The sequence below is a fragment of the Musca vetustissima genome, unplaced genomic scaffold, assembly GCF_032173495.1.
Source record: "Musca vetustissima isolate MV318-11 ecotype Yass unplaced genomic scaffold, APGP_CSIRO_Mvet_v1 utg160401, whole genome shotgun sequence".
NCBI classification, from domain to species: Eukaryota; Metazoa; Arthropoda; class Insecta; order Diptera; family Muscidae; genus Musca; species Musca vetustissima.
In genome coordinates, this window is record NW_026881004.1 from 6,507 (window position 1) to 33,823 (window position 27,317).

Here is a 27,317-nt window from a genome sequence, read left to right on the forward strand (position 1 = left end):
TCCACCCAAATTGTGGAATTTTAAGACGATATAGCCATCGGTTGTAATCATTCCGCTTTCTTAGGAAATCGCGATAAAAAACTCGATCCTGACGATAATGAAATATATCGGCCTGCATTTATGCATCTCACCCTGAAGGAAAAAATTTAAACACAGAACAAAAATATTGGGTTCGAAATTGACATATGTCGGTCATTAATTTGGCATAGCCCTCATATAACTATAACCCCAAATATTCGCCAATTCCTACACTATGTAATCTAACTTTGTAATCTAAATTGTTCAAGTTTGAGGATTGTATATTCTACCATGCGTTATTAGTATCAATCAACGCTTTGGGGTTTTCATTAAAAGTTGCTGAAATTTGTATTTGGTGTACATAATGGTTTACTTAAACCGGTTTGTAGAATTATCGGTATAGGTTCACTTTTTGGTATGCTTCGTATAAGTCAATATACGTATGGTGGAGGGTATCCAAAGTTCGGCCAGGCGGAACTTAACGTTTTGTCACTTGTTCTGTTTTCTAGTCGTATTGCTAGCCATACTTATTAGCATGTTTAAGGGACATTTTATACAAGTATATGGATTTTGTAAATGTACTAATGATCGGTAAATATACCAGGCCGTTGGTATTTTTAATTCAGATTTTTATTATCACACAAAATTAAAGTGCAGGGTTTTTGTGTAAGGAATTATGTAGTTAACGCCCTTCGGATATGCTTTTTGATTAATAGTTGATTATTTTTACTTTTATTTATTTTTATATTTTTTAACCCAATAAATTAATTTAATTTCATTTTCTTTTTTCTATTTTCAGCATTATAACGTCTACAAAGCATGAAGGGTTGGTTTGATGCATTTCGAGACGATGGTGGTCCGACACTGTATTCATTTTCAAATCGTACACCCGTAACGGGCGATGTATCGATAGTAGCCGTATCTGTATTATTTGCAACATTTTATGTTGCATTCTTAGTTATATTTCCAGGTGTAAGAAAACAGGTGAGTTGAAAAAAAATCAATTTTTATTGAAACAAAAAATTAAAAAAGTAAATAAAAAATAAAATAAATAACAATTACATAAACATATATTACAGTCGGAAACGGTTATAACGAACTTAATATAAACTTTGAAATGTATGTGAAAATTCACTGTATGGGCCACAAAAATTAATTCCTATAAACGTTGTGAGTTGTATGAAAATTATGTACGAAGTTACTGGCACCGGATAAAACAGTTCACTACTAACATAGTTCGTTATAACCGGTGTTCAATTTTTAATGTATTTTATGTTTTTTCCACATAACATTCCATTTGACCTAACTTAACATTTGTGTTTTCAATTTCATTCAATCTCATCAACATTCCACATTAAATGCAAATTTGCAAATTTTTTCCCTCGCCAAACAATCGATAACAATGAACTTTGTTCAATGATTTACATTAAACAGAAAAAAATACGACAGATGGATCACGATGCTATCGAAAAAACGTGATTTTTACAAATAGGTTACAGCTTGTTCTAAAGCGGAACATTTAAATACAATGGAAACAGGTGTTGTGTGATGTTGTTAAGAGGGGTTAGGTTTTTAAAATATCATCGACCGCAGTATGGAGGGTACATTGTAGTATTCTGCATGTAACATCACAAAAGGTTCGAAATCAGAGTTTAATTACATTGCTAATACTCCTAAGATTTAAATACTGAAAATGGGGGAAAATTATGGTGTATCCCTCATATGTCGAAAAAATATTTTTTTTCGAAAATCACCGAAATGCCCGAGACTTTGGGCACGTTTTTCAAAAGAATCGGCTTTATTTTGTGTACTCTTAGGACGCTTTATCATTTTGTATTTTGGCCACGATTTTCAACATAATTGGTTTTAAATTGATACATTGGGTTCTGATTGAGGGTCAAATGTTCCTACAATGCATTACTAATACTTGTCCATGTTTTGGTATAATCATGGGTTTTTATTAGGTGGTGAAACGTTCTTACTAAAATTTACCAATATAGATAAGGGATCAGATATATTCTCATACAATGGCACCTATTTTTCGTTATTTTGATTTCCCATTGGCTGGCAAATTTTCTTACCATTAATTACAAATATATACGACAAATATATACAACAAAGAGTATCCAATGTTCGGCCCGGCCGAACTTAACGCTTTTTTCACTTGTTAATCCTAGCTTGGTGTTTCATCAAAATAATATGTTTTAAATCCACTCTTTGCGTTTCCTTAAAATATTTGTATACCCTACACAACTTCGTTGTCAGGGTATTATAGCTTGGTGCAGCCCCAATACTTAATTTTTGTCGGTTATCCTGGTCGCTCCTGAGGCCGCAATTATGGCCCAAACATCGCGTATGTAGAAGGGGATTAGGCCAAGAAATAAGCATGCCTGTTTTGATAAAGATGGGTCAATATTTAGCGGTTCAAATGCCCCCGGGCTTCTGTGTGAAAAATGACAAAATATGTACTCTATTGGGTATATATTTACCCCTATAAGACATAGACCCGAGAAGTTGATAGTATATCCAAGAGCAGTGCTTGGCCTTCAAATTAATACCAATTACATTGTCATTACAGGTGCTAACGTATTCAGATATAATTTAGTAACCCGAAAATATAGCGCTGATTGCTTTGAAATTTTCCATGAGGATCCAGGTATGGTCAAGGACAACGCCTATAATTTTTCGGTGATGATCAGATAATAATATTAGGAAAAAATGGACCGATATTGGTTCATTGGTGCGTCAATTGCTTAAGGGGACCCACCATTCTCGGGGTCAAAATTTTTGTTGATATAATTCGAATCTACATTAATTAAAGAATGCCCCTACAAAATTGCTAATGAAAATCTCAATAACTCCTGAAGATATAGCCGATTTATTGTGTCAGCATCAAGTGACGGCTGAAGGGCTTCTCAAACTTTAAACGCGTTTTTCTCCAAACATTTTTTTTTTTTGCGAATGGCGGGCACGATAACTCAAAAACTAATAACCCATTCGGTTTCAAATTTGTACACGTTTCTCTGTGCATGCATAGCTATCGTATGAACTAGGATAAAGCCAATGGGTGAAGATCTTCCTTATTTTTTAATATTTTTTCAAATCAATCTATAATATAAGGGATCTATATCTACATCTCAACCGATTTTCACAAAACTTGGCACACGTCATTCTGGATTAAATTCAGTACGCTATGCAACATAAGAACTTTGGTACATTATTTACATTAAATCGGACGATATATGTGCACTTTGGTGCACCATTTACATGAAATCGGAACAATCTCTATATGGGAGCTATATCTAAATCGATCGATTTTCACGAAACTTTGCAGACATCACTCTAGGCTCAATTCAGTACGTTATGCTAAATTTCGTGCAAATCGAAAGCTATATGTGGACATTGGTGCACCATTTACATTAAATCGGACGAAAATATATATGGGAGCTATATCTAAATCTGCACCAATTTTCTCGAAACTTGGCAGACATCATTCTAGGCTCAATTCAGTATTTTATGCAAAATTTCGTGCAAAACTAAAGATATATCTAGACGAAAATATATATGGGAGCTATATCTAAATCTGAACCTATTTTTCCAAATTTCAATATGGTTCGTCCTTGGCCCAAACAAATGAGCTGTGCCAAATTTCTTCCAAACCGGAATATAAATGCGAGCTGTACTTTGTATACAATTTAACATCAACAGTGTTACAAACATATACACAAAGACATAATACCCTGTACCACAGTGTGGTGAATGGTATAAAAATGGGTCTATCTTGTTTCCTACCTGTACAACAGTGTGGTGAAGGGTGTATTTCATTTTCTAAATATTAAACTATAATGGACAGATGGATGGAAGAACGGACACACATGTCTAGATTGACGCAGCTGGTCGAGATATGACGAGAGATATGCTAAAAGTTTTGTCTAGGACCAGTATATCTCGGGGCGTTACAAACTCTTGAGGCCACACAAAGCTATAGTGCCCTTATAAGACAGTTGTAGGTTATAAAAATCCTACAAAACTACGTTGTCAGGGTATTATAGCTTTGTGCAGCCCCAAGAGTGTGTAACGCCGCGAAATATTTATCCTAGACCCACCTTTAAGTATACCGATCGTCATATCTCGACTAGCAGAATCGATCTAGACATGTGTGTTCGTCCGTCCGTCTATCCATTATAATTTGTAAACATGATACAGGCCACAGTTATGGATCAACCTTCACGAAATTTCGCATGTAGGATTGGTTCAGGCCAATAAAGTCCCCTATTGTTTTTGGTAAAGATCGGTTAATATTTAGGGGATATGGACCAAATACGAATTTTTACATGGAGAAGGGGAAAGAATAAGCATGCATGTTTTGATAAGGATCGGTCAATATTTAGCGGGTCAAGTGAACGCTGACTTTTGTGTGAAAAATGACAAAATTTGTATTCTACAGCGTATGTCTTTACTCCTGAGGGACATAGACCCGAGAAGTTGATAGTATATCCAAGCGGTGTGGTTGACCTTTAAATTGATACCAATTATATTGTCGTATGTACTAGGATGTGTAAGTTACACTTAAATATTTACAGGTGCTTATATATTCAGATATTATTTAGTAACCCAATACCACACTAGAGAGCAGAAAAATAGCGAGGATCGGTTTGAAATTTTCTATGTGGTTCCAGTTATGGTCAAAGACAACGTCTATAATTTTCGGTGATGATCAGATAATTATTTTGGGATGAAATGGGCCGAAAACTTAATTTTTGTGTATTTCTTCGAATCGATTTATAGTCTAAAATTATAAGCCGAACATCGCCATAAAACCCACAGTGAAGGGAATCGGGACAAGTAATTAGAAGGGCTGTGTTGAAGAGGTGCTGACAGATGTGAGACAGACAGATTTCAACGGCCTTTTGTTTACATTTTTGAGTTTGCGCCACCTTTAGGCATCTTTGTGTTATTATTACTTAAAGTACTTTCATTGTAGCCTTACTGGCCACACATCTTATTGTGAACACCTTGGCTTAAATTGTAAGCCACCGTACATAAGGTAATATCGTACATTAAGGTAATATCGTTTACCAACAATAAATACATATCGGCATTGGTCGACAACCTTTTAATAAAACTATTGTGTTTTATTTCTTTCTTTTGTATTTGCTCACGAGTACGTCTTGGACGTACTAACTCTATCGGGAGGATCTTTGCACTGTACCTGCCAACCACCCAAGTCCCTATAGTGCGGACTTAACACATGATGTTTCATAGAAAAAATGTTTATAAATAATCGTTATTGTAGTTCAGGGTTTCACATCAAATTTACCAAATGAAGCCTACAAAAATTAAATCTAATTCAAAAATTCGATTTAAAAAAAATGTATTCCATTTATGTTGAAGTGATATCTCTCTATAAATGTTGAGATAATTTTCCATTGTATCGATTATTCTTTTAATTAAATATGACATTAAAATTGATTTTGCATTTTCGGTTTCGAAAACACCATGACATCCATGAGAACCTACACAATTGAAACGAGAATGCGCCAGACAATATTTAATTGAACTTGAGCGCGCACTATGTTGCATTTGTCATTTGCACCAGGCTAACTGAAAAATGGTAACTATTACAGGCAATATATGTTGCTGCTGCTGTCTCAGCTAACAAAAATGTGGCTCCCACTGAACCGAAAAAAATACAAATCTCTACTAAAATTATTTGCACATATGCACAAATATGGTAATTTTCAATAACTATTATTTTGTCATGTTGTTGTAGCTATTTTTCGATTTTCGATTTTGTTGTTGTATTTTCAAATACGAGACACACAAACACCCTCACTCTCGCCACATCGAATTACTACTAAAAATGAATTTTAATCGAACCAAAAATGTTCAAAAGAGCCATGACACTACAATGACTTTAACTAACTCTTTGTGTGACTGTGTTTCGGTGTATGTGTGTGTGTGTGCGTCCATGTGACTGCCCCTTTTATTCAATTAATTTACAATTTTCTAATCATTTGTGGTCGCTGTGAACTGCACCAGAACCGAAACAGACCGAACGACCACTTTTAAATATTATTGTGAGAGTCAAAGCTGGCTGGTTACAGCCTGCCTGGCTGACAGTCCCTGTTTTGGTTAGCCGGTGTCATATTTTGGCGAATTGAATTCATTTCGTTTCATTTCAATTCTAATGAATATCAAAAAAAAAAAATCATTTCAATATTCAGGAATGTCCATCGCGGGAAAATGGCCAACCATGAAGAAGAAATTTTCGGGGAAACCACAGGCGTTTGACACTCCACCCAACATAAGGTGGAGGCCCTTCACTAGCAACACTTCGAAATATTCACCGGTAACCCCACATCGGAATGGAAATCTATTTCATTGTTCCTACGACATTAGCAATTGAACATTGGATTTATCGGTCCATCGTTCCAAATTTAAGAATTTTGGACAGTTTGGTCTCGCTTCTTATCCAAATTGGCTTTTATAATAATTTTATATCTCGGATCATCATTGTGTTGAAAATCTTCCTACTAAAAATTATAAAAATAGATCCACTTTTAGGTATAGCTCACATAATGTGGGGGTCATTAAGTACATTATTTATTAAAGCATTTCGGATTCACGTGGGGTAGAAAATCTCCCTTTCAAAAAGTATAAATATTTGTCCATGGTTCGAGGAAGCCCGCATATTAAGATAACTCCCAAATGTCGTCATATTGGATATTTTTGACACGGTATTCACGGAATTGACTATAATTTAATATTTTGGGTTATCTTTGGGTGGGAACAAAAATTTTTATTTTGGTTCAAGTTTTCGGGTAGCTCCTATGTAACCGTACCCTCCGATTTTCGATATTGTGAGGATTGTGGACACGTTTTTCAAATGAACTTGATATAATTTCATATTTTGAATTCTCATTGGGTAGAAACCTCCCTACCAAAAATTATCAAAATCGATCCACTTTTAGGTATAGCCCCCACATAGCAGTACCCTCAGATTTAAAAATTATAAAAATAGATCCACTTTTAGGTATAGCTCACATAATGTGGGGGTCATTAAGTACATTATTTATTAAAGCATTTCGGATTCTCGTGGGGTAGAAAATCTCCCTTTCAAAAAGTATAAATATTTGTCCATGGTTCGAGGAACCCCGCATATTAAGATAACTCCCAAATGTCGTCATATTGGATATTTTTTACACGGTATTCACGGAATTGACTATAATTTAATATTTTGGGTTATCTTGGGGTAGGAACAACAATTATTTATATTGGCCCAAGTTTTCGGATAGGTCCAATGTAAACGTACCCTCCGATTTTCGATATTGTGAGGATTTTGGACACGTTTTTCAAAAGAATTTGATATAATTTGATATTTTGAATTCTCATTGGGTAGAAAACCTCCCTACCAAAAATTATCAACATCGATCCACTTTTAAGTATAGCCCCCATATAAGGGGACCCTCCGATTTTCGGTAATTCAAGGTTTGTGGACACGTTTTTCAACCGAACTGGCTGTAATTTAATATTATGGGTTCTTATTGGATAATAAGCTTTCCTACCAAAAATAACCAATATCGGACAACATTAGGTAAAGCCCCCACATAAAGATACCCTCCGATTTTCGGGACATTTTTTAAGCGAATTTTATATTTTGAATTCTCATTGGGTAGCAAACTTCTCCACCAAAAATTATAAATATCGGTCCAATTTTAGGTTTAGTCCCCATATAAGGGGACCCTCCGATTTTCGGTAATTCAAGGTTTGTGGACACGTTTTTCAACCGAACTGGCTGTAATTTAATATTATGGGTTCTTATTGGGTAGTAAGCTTTCCTACCAACAATAACCAATATCGGACAACATTAGGTACAGCCCCCACATAAAGATACCCTCCGATTTTCGGGACATCCGTATGTAACCGTACCCTCCGATTTTCGATATTGTGAGGATTTTGGACACGTTTTTCAAATGAATTTGATAGAATTTGATATTTTGAATTCTCATTGGGTAGCAAACTTCCCCACCAAAAATTATAAATATCGGTCCAATTTTAGATTTAGTCCCCACATAAAGGTGCCCTTCGATTTTCGATATTTAGAGGATTTTGGACATGTTTTTCAACCAAATTTGTTGTAATTTATTATTTTGAGTTATCATTGGATAGCAAACCTTCCCAAAAAATTATCAATATTTTTATACCCTTCACCACACTGTGGTACAGGGTATTATGTCTTTGTGCATATGTTTGTAACAGGCAAAAGGAAACGAGATAGACACATGGTTCCTTTTGAGAATATGCATAGAATCACTTTCTAAGTCGATTTAAGCATGTCCGTCCGTCCGTCCGTCCGTCCGTCTGTCCGTCCGTCTGTCTGTCTGTCCATGTTAAATTGTAAACAAAGTACAGGTCGCATTTATGATCCGAATTGGATGAAATTTGGCATAGGTCACTTATTCGGCCCAAGGACGAACCCTATTGAAATTGGGAAAAATCGGTTCAGATTTAGATATAGCTCCCATATATATATTTAACCGATTTAATGTAAACGGTCCCTATATATCTTTCGATTTGCACGAAATTTGGTACAGCGTAATCATTTAAGTCTAGAATGATGTCTGCCAAGTTTCGTGAAAATCGGTCCAGATTTAGATATAGCTCCCATATATAGTTTCGTCCGATTTCATGTAAATGGTGCCCCAAAGTCCCTATATATATTTCGATTTGCACGAAAATTGGCATAACGTATTAAATTAAGCCTAGAGTGATGTCTGCCAAGTTTCGAGAAAATCGGTTCAGATTTAGATATAGCTCCCATATATAGTTTCGTCCGATTTCATGTAAATGGTGCCCCAAAGTCCCTATATATCTTTCGATTTGCACGAAATTTGGCATAACGTATTAAATTAAGCCTAGAGTGATGTCTGCCAAGTTTCGAGAAAATCGGTTCAGATTTAGATATAACTCCCATATATAGTTTCGTCCGATTTCATGTAAATGGTGCCCCAAAGTCCCTATATAGCCTTCGATTTGCTCGAAATTTGGCATAGCGAAATGGATTAGGTCTAGATTGATGTGTGTTAAGTTTGCTGAAAATCGGTTCAGATTTAGATATAGCTCCCATATATATTTGCGTCCGATTTAAAGTAAATGGAGTACCAAAGTCCCTATATATCTTTCGATTTGCACGAAATTTGGCATAACGTATTAAATTAAGCCTAGAGTGATGTCTGCCAAGTTTCGAGAAAATCGGTTCAGATTTAGATATAGCTCCCATATATAGTTTCGTCCGATTTCATGTAAATGGTGCCCCAAATTCCCTATATATCTTTCGATTTGCACGAAATTTGGCATAACGTATTAAATTAAGCCTTGAGTGATGTTTGCGAAGTTTCGAGAAAATCGGTTCAGATTTAGATATAGCTCCATATATAGTTTCGTCCGATTTGATGTAAATGGTGCCCCAAAGTCCCTATATATCCTTCGATTTGCTCGAAATTTGGCATAGCGAAATGGATTAGGTCTAGATTTATGTGTGTTAAGTTTGCTGAAAATCGGTTCAGATTTAGATATAGCTCCCATATATATTTTCGTCCGATTTAAGGTAAATGGTGTACCAAAGTCCCTATATATCCTTCGATTTGCACGAAATTTGGCATATCGTACTTAATTAAGTCTAGAATAGTGCACGTTAAGTTTCTCGAAAATCGGTTTGGATTTAAATATAGCTCCTATATAAATTTTCGTCCGATTTAATGTAAATAGTGTACCGAAGTCCCTATACATATTTCGATTTGCACAAAATTTGGCATAGTGTACTAAAATGAGTCTGGAGATTTAAGTGAAATGAGATTTATATATAGCTCCTATATATTTTTGCTTCCGATTTTATGTAAATTGTGCACTAAAGACCCAAAGTTTGTCCGATTGCCACACAATTATGTACAATACAGAAGTTAATATAAGATAATCTCTGCCATTCTCATTGAAATCGGTTCAGATTTTGATATAGCTTCTACATATATATTTTCGTCCAATTTTACACAAAATTGACACAAATTTTGCACAACGTACTAAAGTTTTGAAATTTGGAAAGTGTAGAAATCGGTTCAGATTTTGATAGAGCTTCTATATATATTTTCTGCCGAGTTTTGGTAATTTTGTCCCATTGTAAGAAGCAACCGTATATCTGAACAAATGAAAAATTTAGTATAGGTTGCAGAATTCGACGTCTATTAGCATTCATCTGTTGAATATACCCAAAGTGGTGAAGGGTATCATATAGTCGGCCCCGCCCGACTTTTCTACTTTCCTTACTGGTTTCAATTTTAGATATTGCGCCCATATAAGGGTACCCTCCGATTTTCGGTATTAGAAAGATTGTGGATACAGTTTGCAACCAAATTTGCAGAAATTTATTCTCGTTGGGTAGCTAACGTCCCTCACCAAAATGTAGAAATATCGGTCCAATTTTTTGAACACCTGTTTCTATGTGAAGGAGTTGCCATATTGAAACAAAATTTAACAGGTGTTCATAACAGAGATGGAAGTTGAAAAAACACTTAACGTTTTTCCGTTTATACCACGCTTTGTGTGCCTCCGAATTTCGATATTTTGAACACTTTTTTCAACCAAAATAACTTTAATGGGTTTTTCTTATATAGTAAACTTCACTACAAAAAATTGTCCATTTTTAGTTATATCTCTCATATAGCAGTACCCTCCGAATTTCGATATTTTGAGGATTTTCAACCAAATTGGCTGTAATTTAATGCTGTTGGTTCTCATTGGGTAGTAAAGCTCCCTTCCAAAAATTATCAACATCGATTTACTTTTAGGCACGGTACCCACAGATTTTCGGTATTTCGAGGATTTTGGGGATATTTTTCAACCAAATTGACTGTAATATTGTGGACTCTCTACCAATAATTGTCAATATCTCTCAACTTTTAAGTGTAGTTGTCATATAGCCACACCCCGTGTTTTTGTTTTTTTGATACGTTTTTCAGCCTAAGTGAATGCGATTAAATATTGTGGTCTCTGCCTGTAGTTTGGCATTCCGGGACCTTGGTGGGCAAACAAGTAATTCGCAAAACATCCACAATATTAGTCAACATTTCTTCATAGCCCCTATATTAAGTGCACGTGCACTCTTCTGGCAACAATTTTCCATGGCAAAGCTTCCATATAAAAGTTCTGATCGATTTTGGGTATTTTGAACGTTGGAGGGAATAAAGGTCGGCACAAGGAACCTTTCAATTGTTTTTAATTATACCCTTCACCACTCTGTGGTACAGGGTATTATGTCTTTGTGCATATGTTTGTAACAGGCAAAAGGAAACGAGATAGACACATGGTTCCTTTTGAGAATATGCATAGAATCACTTTCTGAATCGATTTATGCATGTCCGTCCGTCCGTCCGTCTGTCCGTCTGTCCGTCTGTAGATGTTAAATTGTAAACAAAGTACAGGTCGCATTTATGATCCGAATGGGATGAAATTTGGCATAGGTCACTTATTCGGCCCAAGGACGAACCCTATTGAAATTGGGAAAAATCGGTTCAGATTTAGATATAGCTCCCATATATATATTTAACCGATTTAATGTAAACGGTCCCTATATATCTTTCGATTTGCACGAAATTTGGTACAGCCTAATCATTTAGGTCTAGAATGATGTCTGCCAAGTTTCGTGAAAATCGGTCCAGATTTAGATATAGCTCCCATATATAGTTTCGTCCGATTTAGATATAGCTCCCATATATAGTTTCGTCCGATTTCATGTAAATAGTGCCCAAAGTCCCTATATATCTTCTGATTTGCACGAAATTTGGCATAACGTACTGAATTAAGCCTAGAATGATGTCTGCCAAGTTTCGAGGAAATCGGTCCAGATTTAGATATAGCTCCCATATATAGTTTCGTCCGATTTCATGTAATGGTGCCCCAAAGTCCCTATATATCTTTTGATTTGCACGAAATTTGGCATAACGTACTGAATTAAACCTAGAGTGATGTCTGCCAAGTTTCGAGAAAATCGGTTCAGATTTAGATATAGCTCCCATATATAGTTTCGTCCGATTTCATGTAAATGGTACCCCAAAGTCCCTATATATCTTTTGATTTGCACGAAATTTGGCATAACGTACTGAATTAAGCCTAGAGTGATGTCTGCCAAGTTTCGAGAAAATCGGTCCAGATTTAGATATAGCTCCCATATATAGTTACGTCCGATTTAATGTAATGGTGCCCCAAAGTCCCTATTTATCTTTTGATTTGCACGAAATTTGACATAACGTACTGAATTAAGCCTAGAGTGATGTCTGCCCAGTTTCGAGAAAATCGGTCCAGATTTAGATATAGCTCCCATATATAGTTACGTCCGATTTAATGTAATGGTGCCCCAAAGTCCCTATATATCTTTTGATTTGCACGAAATTTGGCATAACGTACTGAATTAAGCCTAGAGTGATGTCTGCCAAGTTTCGAGAAAATCGGTCCAGATTTAGATATAGCTCCCATATATAGTTACGTCCGATTTAATGTAATGGTGCCCCAAAGTCCCTATTTATCCTTCGATTTGCACGAAATTTGGCATAACGTACTGAATTGGGCCTAGAGTGATGTCTGCCCAGTTTCGAGAAAATCGGTCCAGATTTAGATATAGCTCCCATATATAGTTTCGTCCGATTTCATGTAATGGTGCCCCAAAGTCCCTATATATCTTTTGATTTGCACGAAATTTGGCATAACGTACTGAATTAAGCCTAGAGTGATGTCTGCCAAGTTTCGAGAAAATCGGTCCAGATTTAGATATAGCTCCCATATATAGTTACGTCCGATTTAATGTAATGGTGCCCCAAAGTCCCTATTTATCCTTCGATTTGCACGAAATTTGGCATAACGTACTGAATTGGGCCTAGAGTGATGTCTGCCAAGTTTCGAGAAAATTGGTCCAGATTTCTATATAGCTCGCACATATATAGCTCACATACTTTAAGTAATTGACGCACCAAGGAACCAATAGGAACCAAACGTTCTGAAATTAGTATAACCTAACATGTGACCAGTTTGCTTGAAATCGCTTAATATTTGGATGGAGCTTCCATATATATTTTCGCATCAAACTCCTCATGTTAGTCAGATTCACATCAAATTTTGCACAACGTACAAAATTGAGCATAGATTTACGTAGTTGCGTTTTCTAGAAGTACAGACATAGCCCAACGTATGACCTATTTATATTTGTTTGAAGTCGATTTACATACTTTATGGATATATCTAGGTAGATTCACATTTAGATAAATATCACATATATTATTTCATCGAATTTCATGTTAATAGTCCTGTTTAATATACCCATAGTGGTGAAGGGTATCATATAGTCGGCCCCGTCCGACTTTACTACTTTCCTTACTGGTTTTTAATTCTAACTTTTTCTCTAAAGCCACAAAAAGTCTAATTTTAGTCACATCTACTAAAAATTCGGTCATCATCATAAAAACCACAAACGAAAGCAGTTAAACATAAAACATCCTCAACAATGAGTTGGACATTCAAATTACCTAAAATCGATAGAGAGGCTATGCCATGGTAAATGGCTACCAGAAGAAACCAAAATTCCAATATACAAGCACCTCGAAATGTGGAAATATGAACTTATGTTGAAAATGCTCTTCGATGAAGAAGCAGGATCCCGGAATGCCATGTTACAGCCACTTCGTATTGCTTAAATATACAAAAATATTTTTTATATATTTTTTCCAATTTTTTTTTTCAAGGAAATACCAATTGAAAAGTTTTTATATCGCCATCCCTATATTTAGTAATATTCACATCACATATATAGATATGTATATATGAAAGTCATTTTTTTCTGTTCAGAGTATCATTGTACCATTTTTGGGGTTTCAGCATCAATTTTTAATTCACACTTCTATGCACAGCAGCAGTAACCAAAAAAGACAACAAAATCTGAATGGCTTGCATTCTAATTCGAAATAGTCGCATAGAGTGTAACAATATATGCCGCCAATATGTATGTATTTATATGCTAATGAATTAAAATGGTGGGGGTTATGGTAACAATTTACTTAATTCCATTATAATGGCTAACGATAGATAATAATATTTGTAAAAACATATTAAGACTACATTGCCGTCGGCTACCAACCAAACGGAAGAGTTAGCGGCTAGCGGCACAAAATGTCAATTATTTGTTTTCATTTTTTGACAGAATATGATACGTTGTGCAACCCAATTTCAATTTATTAAGTAGATTCCAAGTTATAAAAAAATGCCGTATTTTTTATTTCCTCGATCGATTTTTCTTCCATTTTATTAATAAATCTTTAAAAAACGTCCACAATCTTTGAAAATATATATATTTTTAAAAGCAATGCCATATGTTTTGATATAAATTTCCATTGAAATGTTGGTACCATTGCTGATTTTTACCTAAAATATGACAACTCAATTGAGAGCAAGAGAGAACATTTGAGTATGACGCTGAGTAAAAATGAATAAAATCTATTCTAGCGTCAAGCCGTTAGACGCAAACATCAGCCGTCGGGATTTCGCGTTGCCAATAAGAAACACACCGTAAACGACGGTCGCTGACTCTAGACTCTCGGGTTGCGTTTAGACCCTTAAACATTCAGTTACGCGGTTGTTTGATATATTGTATTTAGTATTTATATCGAAATAATTTGGAAAATACATATGCGAATTTTGTAACTTCAATGCAAAACAAAAACAGCCGCGCAATGAATGGTGGTTGTGTTTTTATACCCTTGACCACAATGTGGTACAGTGTATTATGTTTTTGTGCATATGCTTGTAAGAGACAAAAGGAAACGAGGTAGACCCATGGTTCCGTCTGTTGATGTTAAATTGTAAACAAAGTACAGGTCGCATTTCTGATTTGAATTGAATGAAATTTGGCACAGCTCATGCATGTGGCCCAAGGACGAACCCTATTGAAATTGGGAAAATTGGTTCAGATTTAGATATAGCTCTCATATATATATATATATATATATATTTTCGTCCGATTTAATATAACGACCCTATATATCTTTTGATTTACATGAAATTTCGCATAGCGTACTGAATAAAGTCTAGAATGATGTGTGCAAAATTTCGTGAAAATCGGTTCAGATTCCGATTTAAGGTAAATAGTGTACAAAAGTCCCTATATATCTTTCGATTTGCACGAAATTTGGTATAGACTACTGAATTAAGTTTAAAATTATGTGTGCTAAGTTTCGTGAAAATCGGTTCAGATTTAGATAAACTCCCATATATAGTTTCGTCCGATTTTAAGTAAATTGTGCACCAAAGTCCCTGAAAATCATTTGATTTGCACGAATTGCGGCATAGCGTACTGAATTAAGTCAAAAATGAGGTGTGCTAAGTTTCGTGAAAATCGGCTCACATTTAGATATAGCTCCCATATATAGTTTCGCCCGATTTTAGGCAAATGGTGCACCAAAGTTCCTAAAAATCATTAGATTTTCGGGAATTTTGGCATAGCGTACTGAATTAAGTCTAGAATGACGTGTGTTAAGTTTCGTGAAAATCGGTTCAGATTGAGATATAGCTCCCATATATAGTTTCGCCAGATTTTAGGTAAAGGGTGCACCAAAGTCCCTGCAAATCTTGTGATTTTCACGAATTTTGGCATGGCGTACTGAATTAAGTCTAAAATGATGTGTGCTAAGTTTAGTGAAAATCGGTTCAGATTTAGATATAGCTTTCATATATAGGTTTGTCCGATTTTAGGTACATGGTGCACAAAAGTCCCTGAAAATCATTTGATTTGCACGAATTTCGGCATTGCGTACTGAATTAAGTCTAGAATGACGTGTGCTAAGTTTCGTAAAAACGGTTTAGATTTAGATATAGCTTCTATATCTGACCAAATGAAAAATTTAGTATCGGTTGCAGAATGACATTTTTTTTGGATCCAATTTCATTTTATTGGTCCTTTAAAAATGCGACGTCTGTTAGGATTAATCTGTTGAATATACCCAAAGTGGTGAAGGGCATCATATAGTCGGCCCCGTCCGGCGTTACTACTTTCCTTACTGGTTTGTGCAATGTTGTCTGTGTAATATTCGAACTACCTTAAAAAGTATCCAATATTGATAGTTTTTGCTGGTCAAATTTGAGGAATGAGACCTTCTGATCTTCTATGAAGAAGTAAACCATAAGGTCTTCTAAGAATGTGAAATATAGACCTCAACCTCTTCAATGAAGATACAGACTTTCAGCTCTTCTATGAAGATGAAAATCTTCAGCTCATCTATGAAGAGGCAGACCTTCAGCTCTGCTATGAAAAAGAAACCCTCCTGCTGTTCTGTGAAGAATAAAACTTTCCCCTCTTCTAAAAATACCTTCAGTTCTTCTATGAAGAGGTAGACATTTAGTTATTCGACCATGAAGAGGTAGACCTTCAGCTCTTCTGTTAGAAGACAGACCTTCAGTTCTTCTACGAAAAATCAGAACTTTAGCTTTGCTATGGAGGAGAAGACCTTCAGCTCTTCTATGAAGACCTTTGGTGGGCAGATTTGCTACCCAATGAGAACCCAACATATCAGCATATTTAGTTGAAAAACTCAAATTTCCCGAAATATGGAATAATTGGGGGAACCGTTATAGGAAGGAAATTCTGAAACATGAACATGATAAATATTGGTAGGGGAGAGGGGGGCACCTTTGAACACTTTTTGCTTTCAAGCCTTATAAAATTTTTTATTTTATAATTTTTAGTTTCTTAAAAATTTTAACTAATAGGTACATATGTAACCTTCAAAATGAATATACATATGACATACTATAAGCTTGATAAATATATGTTATTACTGTTTTAATGGACGAACTCAAAGTGTTCAAAGCTGCCCCCCCCAGGGGGGCAGCTTTAAATACAAAGGTGCCCCACCCATGGCATTTTACGGAAATTTAAAATAACTTTTTTTGTAATAAATATATATGAAAGAAATTACATTAGTTATGTTTGAAATGATTGTTGGAATGCAAAAAATTTGTTTGACGAAAGAAAACTATCACAGAATTCTTCCTGCGCCCTTACAACCAAATGAATAAAAGTTTACAATGACACTGAGAAAACATGGTCACCCATGCACAATTTTTCGACAACTGAAAAAGCAAGCCAAAGTGGTTTACGCATACAGAGAACAAGATTGCCATATACAAAAATGTGGTTGCGGGTCGGAAAAATATTAAACCAAGATTTTATGAGCGCTGTTCAAAGGTGCCCCACGTTCAAAGGTGCCCCCTTTTCCCCTATAGATGTTTTCAATTACAGCCAATTAAGTGGAAAAACGTGGTAATGAAATTTTATTCCGATCTAGTATTGATAGAAAAGTGTGGATATCAACTTTTTTTTTTTTTTTTTTTTTTTTTGCAAATTTTTAATGATAGTGTAGATTTTTTAAAGAATATTTTTTCGAAGTAGTAGCAGATCGTAGATTTTTTAAAGAGCATTTTTTCGAAGTAATAGCAGAGCTTAGATTTTTCAAAGAATATTTTTTCGAAGTAATAGCAGAGCGTAGATTTGTTAAGGAATATTTATACCCTTCACCACACTGTGGTACAGGGTATTATGTCTTTGTGCATATGTTTGTAACAGGCAAAAGGAAACGAGATAGACACATGGTTCCTTTTGAGAATATGCATAGAATCACTTTCTGAGTCGATTTATGCATGTCCGTCCGTCCGACCGTCCGTCTGTCCGTCTGTCCATGTTAAATTGTAAACAAAGTACAGGTCGCATTTATGATCGGAATTGGATGAAATTTGGCATAGGTCACTTATTCGGCCCAAGGACGAACCCTATTGAAATTGGGAAAAATCGGTTCAGATTTAGATATAGCTCCCATATATATATTTAACCGATTTAATGTAAACGGTCCCTATATATCTTTCGATTTGCACGAAATTTGGTACAGCCTAATCATTTAGGTCTAGAATGATGTCTGCCAAGTTTCGTGAAAATCGGTCCAGATTTAGATATAGCTCCCATATATAGTTTCGTCCGATTTAGATATAGCTCCCATATATAGTTTCGTCCGATTTCATGTAAATAGTGCCCAAAGTCCCTATATATCTTCTGATTTGCACGAAATTTGGCATAACGTACTGAATTAAGCCTAGAGGGATGTCTGCCAAGTTTGGAGAAAATCGGTCCAGATTTAGATATAGCTCCCATATATAGTTTCGTCCGATTTGATGTAAATGGTCCACCAAAGTCGCTAAATATCTTCCGATTTGCACGAATTTTGGCATAACGTACTGAATTGAGTCTAGAATGATGTCTGCCAAGTTTCGTGAAAATAGGTCCTGATTTAGATATAGCTCCCATATATAGTTTCGTCCGATTTCATGTAAATGGTGCACCAAAGTCCCTATATATCCTTCGATTTGCACGAAATTTGGCATAACGTACTTAATTGAGCCTAGAATGATGTCTGCCAAGTTTCGTGAAAATTGGTCCAGATTTAGATATAGCTCCCTTTTATTATAGATTGATTTTAAGTAATTGACGTACTAAGGAACCAATTGGAATAAAACGTTCTGAAAGTTGTATAACCTAACCTGTGACAAGTTTGTTTGAAATCGCTCAATATGTGGATAGAGCTTCCATATATATTTTCGCCCGATTTCTAGTAAATTGGGCATCAAACTCCTCATGTTAGTCAGATTGACATCAAATTTTGCACAACTTAAAAAATTGAGCATAGAATTACGTAGTTGCGTTTTCTAGAAGTGCAGACATAGCCCAACGGATGACCTATTTATATTTGTTTGAAGTCGATTGACATACTTTATGGATAGATCTAGGTAGATTCACATTTAGATAAATATCACATTTTTTTCATCCAATTTTATGTTATAGTCCTGCTTAATATACCCATAGTGGTGAAGGGTATCATATAGTCGGCCCCGTCCGACTTTACTACTTTCCTTACTGGTTTTTCGATGTAAAAGCAGAGCGCAGATTTTTAAAGAATATTTTTTCGAAGTAGCGTAGATTTTTTAAAAACTATTTTTCAAAGTAATAACAGAGCATAGATTTTTTAAAGTATATTTTCGAAGTAATAGCAGAGCGGAGATTTTTTAAAGAATACTTTTTCGAAGTAATAGAAGAGCGTAGATTTTTGAAAGAATACTTTTTCGAAGTAATAGCAGAACATAGATTTTTTAAATAATACTTTTTCGAAGTAATAGCAGAACGTAGATATTTTAAAGAATACTTGTTCGAACTAGTTTTTAAAGAATATTTTTCCAAGGGTCATCAGAGCGATTTTTTCGATGGCATTTTTTGAAAAATAAATTTTTTCCAATGGTAACTGGGGCGTACATTTTTTAAAGAATAATTTTCCAATGGTAACCGGGGCCTAATTTTTTTAAAGAGTAAAGGCGTTGTATACCAAGAGAGAACCAGGGAAGTTTCTGATTTACACGAGTCGCCCTGATGGCCCTATGTTCTCTAGGGCCGCAGACGGGTTGAGGAACATCTAAATAAGATCCCAATAAAAAAATAACTAAAAAAGCTTATCCCATTCGAAAGCTATAACGAATTTACTATGATTGTTTTAGATAGATTATCATTTAAGCATGGATTTATATACATATATATTATAATATAATATATATAATTTTGAGTTCCTACATCTAGATCTGATCCGTATAGACTAATTTAAAACAAAAAACCTCACGATAGTCAAATTTTTTAATGAGTTACAGAGCTATCTTTGGATGGGTATAAATGTACCACGGTTATTGATCTACGTATATTTTTTTGGTTATTGACCGTAGGGTTAAAGAAAAATTTTTTAAGGTAGCGTAGATTTTTTAAAGGCATTGCCATGCTGGACAGGATTCATTTATTCTCTGAACGTGTGATATATTGGATTTAGCATCTATATCGAAATAATTTGGAAAATGAATATGCAAATTTTATAACATCAATGAATAGGTTGGTAAGATTGTCTGAAATAGAGAAACAATGGAATGCAAAACTAGTCACAATCGAGGTGTAGACAAATTTACTACACACTCCAACTCCTAGGATATTGTCATGCTGAACGGGAACCCTTTATTCTCTGAACGAATTAGCTTCCATACTCCTGAAAATATTTTTTTTTTGTTATTTTCCATAATGGCATAATTAATTACTTAACACTGGGCGTGTACTAACTCATATATACAAGTAGCTATGCATATGTATTAATATACATATGCATAATTTTTGCTATACATATTTACTAATATATATATATATATATATATATATATCTAAGTTATATTTGCATTGTTGTTGTTTTTGTTGTTGGCATGTCAATTAAGTTTGTTTTACGCTTCGTATAACATTTTTGTGAATGCATAGGAAATTTTTAGTAGACTGTGTAGTATCGTTGCAGTTGTTATTGTTGTTGTGGTTGTTGTTATCAAAAACATGTGTTTGTAATTATAGATTGTTAAATTAATTAAAAATTATGTTTTCTGGATATATAAAAATGTAGACAGTGTGTTATGACATAATTTTAATAATTGCTATTTGAACTAAGAACTTGGGGACAGATTTTACGAAAAATACGACATTTTCTATTTTAAGATAATCTGTGATAAGTGCTGGAAAGAATTAGAGACAAGTGTTATCGTGATGTTAGAATAATTTGTGTAATTGGGTGGCAAGGTTAAAACAAAGGAGATTTTTTTTTAGTGCACGAGAGATCAGGCACGTAGACAGGATTTCATTTCAGGGGGCCGTTGGTTCAAACATACATTTTTTGTATAAAAAAATATTTTGGAGCCGGGTTCCATAGGCCCTCCTCTGTGTACGCCCCTGGAGGAATACTATAAATATATTTTGTTCCTTTATTCCGTTTGTAGCACCTCGAAATATCCAAAAATAATTTTTTTTGGGATCAGAATAAAATTCTTTGCCGACTTAGCAAGTTTGCTTGTCTGTTGAAATCATAGTGCTCGTAATATTTTAAATGGAGCTTTGAAACTTTGCGCATACATTGCTACTACTCCCCGGATGATGACTCTGAAAATGGTCTATGTTTTGGAAAAGCTTGCATATAATTGTAAATGTTGGGTACATTCTAGTAACTTGGGTTCTAATTTCGTAGCTAATGTTTCAACCAAAGACTAATATCGGGAACTCATTTGTAAGGAAAATTTTCCTACTAAAAATTGTCGGTATTTTTCGACCAAAGTATCTGTAAATTTTGACTTCTAATTGGGCAGAAAATGTTTCCTATCGAAAATTATCCGTTCCAGGCAAGATTATTAAATTTTGGTTGAAAATCTCTCTACCAAAATGATCAATGTCGAAAGGTGCCACTTTAAGTTTAATTAATCGAAATCTTCTCTCATCTCCATTATCACCATCAAAATTGATCTTTCAACTGAAACGAAATATCTCTCCATACTCTTCTATTCAATAATAATTTTGAATTCTTTTATTCTTCTTTTTAATTGCAGAAATTCACAACATTCTCAACTGTCACATTAAGTCTTTTCGTGGGACTAGTCATTTTAAGTGAGTATTGAATTCGTATACATAGTAATTATAAATAGAAATTATTTTGAAATCCCAGCATTAAAATTCAAAATAATAAAATTGGTTGACAAATGGCAATAAAAATCTTAAATGATACGGTATACGGCACAAGAGACTCCAAAAAATAAGTATAATGAGCAAATATTAATTGTTTTATTTATGACTAATAAATGTCATATCAATCTGTGTCATATCATTGACGTTTACTCATTTACCATAGATGATGGGTGGTAATAAAAATTGTTTTATGTGCATCCTGAATGAAATATGGGAAAGAAAAAAGTTAAATTAGTAGTGCTTAATTTCAAATTTTAATCTTGTATGGATTCAGTTCACTGCACCTGTCATCTCTTTCAAAATATTTGAAATATCGTAAATTTGTATGAACGATTTTTGGTAGGATTTAATTCTATTGTGCAAACTTAAGTGAGAGGTTCAGACCATATGAAACGATATCACGGGTTCCTTCATAATCATTTAAAAAACATGAAAATGAAAAAGAATATTTGTCAGTATGTGCAAAATACCGAATATCGGGGAAATCTTTATATTAGTGCTACCCGAAACTTGTAGTTAATATTAATAATTTTTGCAAGGGAGATTTTCTATTGCTACTTAATGACAGCTCAAAATACAAACTTACAGCAAATTTGGGTGAAAAACTTGCCAATCATCCCAAAAATAAGGGTATCCAAAAATATAAATTCCATTTATAATAAATATTCTAGAAGTACTGGCCATGACAATTATACAAAATTCATTCTCGAACGATTTGGGACTTGTGTTTTGGGGTAATTATCTTAATAAAATTGTAATTTTGCCACAATCCCAATTTTTCAGTACAACATTTAAAATTATATTTTATAATGTTTAAGGGAACCCACCCCCCCCCCCCCCCGATTTTTTATTTTTAAGATTTTAAATAGGCTGGTAAATGAATACCAATGCGTGTTAAGGTTTGTAACTTTGCACATATATATTTGAAGATTTAAAAAGGAAGAAAAATAATTTACAAAAAATTTTTGTTGTTGTTTTTTTGTGATCAAAGAAAAGTTCTTATTTTTGATGGCGGGCATGATAACTCCTCACTGGAACATCGGAATCCGAAAATTCCAACGGTGTTAGAAAGAGTACATGTCTGGCTCTCTAGGATTATTGACTTCGCACAACAATTAACAAAATGGCGGAACTTTGATTTTTTTTTTTGAAAATCGCCTATTTTTTACCACAAACTAAGTTAAAAAATAAGGAAGTTCTTCATACGAGAGCTATACACTCCCAGAGAAACGTGTCAAAATTTGGAACCGATTGGGTTATTAGTTTTTGAGTTATCGTGCCCGCCATTCGCAAAAGAAAAAAAAACGAGTTGAAAGTTTGAGAAGTCCTTCAGCCGTCACTTGATGCTGACACAATAAATCGGCTATATCTTCAAGACCCCGAGAAAATTGGGGGGTCCCCTTAAAGATAAATAAATAAATACGAGATTTTCTACTCCGGCAGCGCTTATACAGCCTCATAACATTATAGAGCCTCCTCCGGAATTGTGTGCTTAGGGTCTACGGCTTTATTTGCCCGGCTTTATTCGCCTTAACTTGGTCCATCCGACCCAAACAAGTTAAATTTGCTTTCTTCAGCAGAAATAACAGATTTCCAAAATGCAAAATCCTTTTTTTTGTTCCTGAATGAACTCCAATCGGATTTTCCTGTTTTCGTGGTTTATAAATGGCAACTCTACCATGATGTAGAACTTTTCGAATTGTTTCTGGGTTAAATTGTTTCCAGATATGCATTTCAGCTAGTTTAGTTTGCGTCGGAGCAACCACTTATCTCTTATATTGAGTATTTTTAACAATAATTATTTTTATATCCTCCACCATTGTATGGAGCGTATATTAATTTTGTTTTTCCGTTTGTAACTCATCGAAATAATCATTTCCTAACCTATAAAGTATATATATTCTTGATCAGCGTAAAATTCTATGACGATATAGCCATGGGGTTCTTGAGTGCGCTTTTCAACCGAATTCGTCGAAAGTTGCTACATTGGGTTCTTATTGCATACCAAATGTCTCCACATCAAATTATAAATATAGGTCTACTTTTTTCTGGTAGCCCCTATGTAACGGTACCTCCTAATTTTCAATATTCTGGGGATTTATATCGTATTTTCCGCCGAATTAGGTGTAATTAAGTATTTTGAGTTCTTTATAGGACCCAAATCTCTCCACAAAAAATTTGAATATAGGCCCATTTTTTCGGAAAGCCCCCATATAAGGGTCCCCCAACCGAATTCGCTGAAATTTGCTACATTGGGTTCTAAATGTCTCCACAAAAAATATGAATATATGTTAATTTTTTCAGTTAGCCCCCATTGTTCTTGAGCGCATTTTTCAACCGAATTTGCTTCAATTTGATATTTGGTAGTCGTATATGGTAACAAATCTTCCTACCAAAAATTATTAATAATCGCCCCCTTTTTGGGGTAGTCCTCATATAACCCCCCGTTTTTATACCCTTCACCACACTGTGGTACAGGGTATTATGTCTTTGTGCATATGTTTGTAACAGGCAAAAGGAAACGAGATTGGGAAAAATCGGTCCAGATTTAGATATAGCTCCCATATATATTATCGTCCGATTTAGTGTAAATGGTTTACCAATGTCACTACATATCTTTCGATTTGCACGAAATTTGGCATTGCGTAATGAATTATGTCTAGAATGATGTGTGATAAGTTTCCTGGAAATCTGTCCGGATTTAGATATAGCTCCCATATATATTTTCGTCCGATTTAAGGTAAATGGTGCGCCAAAGTCCCTAAGTATCTTTCGATCTGCACGAAATTTGGCACAGCGTAATTAATTAGGTCTAGAATGATGTGTGTTAAGTTTCCTGAAAATCGGTTCAGATTTAGATATAGCTCCCATATATATTTTCTTCCGATTTAAGGTAAATGGTGCACCAAAGTACCTATATATGTATCGATTTGCACAAAATTTGGCATAGCGTACTGAATCAAGTCTAGAACGATGTGTGTAAATTTCTTGAAAATCGGTACAGATTTAGATATAGCTCCCATATATATTTTCGTCCGATTTTATGTAAATGGTGCACCAAAGTCTCTATATATCCTTCAATTTGCGCGAAATTTGACACATCGTACTGAATTCTAGAATGATTAACACACATCATTCCTGAAAATCGGTTCAGATTTAGATATAGCTCCATATATATTTTCGTCCGATTTAAGGTAAATGGTGCGCCAAAGTCCCAAAAAATCTTTCGATCTGCACGAAATTTGGCACAGCGTAATTAATTAGGCCTAGAATGATGTGTGTTAAATTTCCTGAAAATCGATTCAGATTTAGATATAGGTCCCATATATATTTTCATCCGATTTTAGGTAATTGGTGCAATAAAATCTCTGAAAATCTTTTGTGTGGAGGCTCCAGAATGACTTTTCCGATATTCCCATCTTCGAATTTGAACTAAGTTTGGAAGAAATAATAAGATGGGTAAAGTTTGGATGAAATCTAAATTTTATGAAACGGTTTAGATCCAAAGAAACATTGGGTCTAGAACCAATATTTCGAGATTTAAGTCTTTCCGGAACAAACTAGTTCAAAGAACTACTCCGCAAAAGTACAATGGGTGCTAGATCTGATTCTTTGGATATCTACATCATTTTGCTAAAGCGAATACTTGATTTCACAAAACAGACTTTTAATTTCTGACAGAAGATTTTTATACTTTGAGAACATAAAATAGAAAATGAGATAGGTTGGACTAGTCACATGGACCCTCAATATACCTAAAATTAAATGAGACATTTATATGGGGGTTTCCAAACCCCATTGGTCTATTTTGATAGAATTTATTTTATCTTCAGCTATTTCGAAGGCCAATTGTATTGGAAAATACGACTACAAATTTTAAAATACCTAAAGTAGTGAAGCGAATCTATGTTGAAATACGGACATCATGACTTTTGTGCAGTTGTTGTTGTCCTTTCTTATTTAGTTTTATCACTTTCCTCGTGGTGGCGCTATATCCCGCAATAGTGATTATTAGACCTTGGATTTTGCATATTTTTATAATTATAAAGATATCAAATTTTTGATTGGACACAAATTCGTTTCAAAGGATTTAGAATTGTTTGAAGGGTTCATATTTTTTTATTTTTTTGCATATAAACTTCGCAGACATCAGTCTGGACCTAATTCGGTACTCTGTGCAAAATGTTGTCCCAATCGGAAAGTGATTCTATGTATATTCTCTATCTCGATTCCTTTTGCCTGTTACAAACATATGCACAAAGACATAATACCCTGTACCAGAGAGTGATAAAGGGTTTAAAAATTGTTTTACTATTCTGGTTGGGTTTCCATTAGGAGTATTTTATTCACCGCCAAATTGGAACCACTTAGTTTGGAAAAATGCTACTAGAAGTAGGACTGAACCTATAATGAAAAGTTTCTGCAATATTTCAATTGGAAAAAACAAATGAAAAATAATAAAATCTTTAAAATACAGTAATTAATATCAAATACTCTTCCATCATAAAGTGACACTGAATTTAAAAAATTCACTTTAAATTTTATTATTTTAAAAAAACGTTCCACTTTTTAAAACCAAGAACAATGGGAATGTGTCCCATTAAGGACATCTTTATTGGATATTTGTTACGGTATTTTTGTTAGTCACTCTTTTGCTATTATTATATTTTTTGCTATTTTATCCATTCGATATTCCATAGCTCCTAAAAATGATTCATCTTATTTTACATAATTTCATACAATTGAGTATTAACAAAATTATTATGAATATATTACAATACATACCTACAGAACTTTAATAATAATTCCTTTCATTTTCGTTTTTTATTCCTTTTTTCCTTTCATGTTATCCTTTCGATGATGACGATGACGTTGCCGACCACAAAAAACACCAATAGTCACAAGACTTGGTTCAGCATGGCATGTTGCCCATACGACAATTATAGCGCCATATAAAGCATTTTCGCGTGAGAAATTGCCGGCGCGTATTGGTACCCACATTGGTCTGATGCATGTCAATGTGACGTTGACAGGTAAGTTTCAATCTAACACCTACCAAACTAAGTTAAGGCAGAGAAAGAGAGAGAGAGAAGGGAAGGAAAAACTGCAGCCTTTAAGGAAAAACACCCCAATTGTGTTTTTTGGGGAAAAATTTTCAACTGCCTACCCGTAAATCTGCTTTGATGTCCAGTTGCAATTTTCTTTTCAATTTTTTTGTTTTTTTTTGTTTTGGCTTGTGTGTTGTTGTAGTTTTTGCCTTCAAGTCATTGGTTTTGGTTATTTTGATCACGCTGTTCGTTTTAATGATATTTTCGGTTTTAGTTGGTGGACAGCTTTTGGTCGTTGGCTGGCTGTCTGCCTTGCCAGCTAGCCAGTCAGCCATCGAACGTAACGGCTTAAAATAATTTCAGACTATTTTAAATTTCATGTAGCATTTTTGGGGCGAAGAAGTCCAAATTATTTTAAATTGATTTTAAGCGAATTTAATAATGGCTAAACATGATTTGTTGCGGCTACTGTCAGGTCAGGTGAGGTAGGCAGGCCAGTCCAGTCCAAAAGGAAATCATTTGTGGTTATTGAAAATTTAAAATTCAAGCGAGAGAGGTGTTTACAGCATGGTATGTAATTTTGGGATACC

At 34.6% G+C, this 27,317-nt stretch overlaps 1 protein-coding gene across 1 annotated transcript; it reads left to right on the forward strand.

Moving 5' to 3' along the window:
* Positions 1–837: 837 nt before the first annotated feature.
* Positions 838–26,743, forward strand: LOC133327051 (dual oxidase maturation factor 1-like; the record flags this gene model as incomplete). Its single annotated transcript, XM_061535631.1, has 3 exons — positions 838–1,002; positions 21,544–21,601; positions 26,578–26,743. Coding segments are annotated over exons 1-3 (389 nt in total), but the record flags the coding sequence as incomplete, so codon positions are not given.
* Between the last annotated feature and the right edge of the window lie 574 nt (positions 26,744–27,317).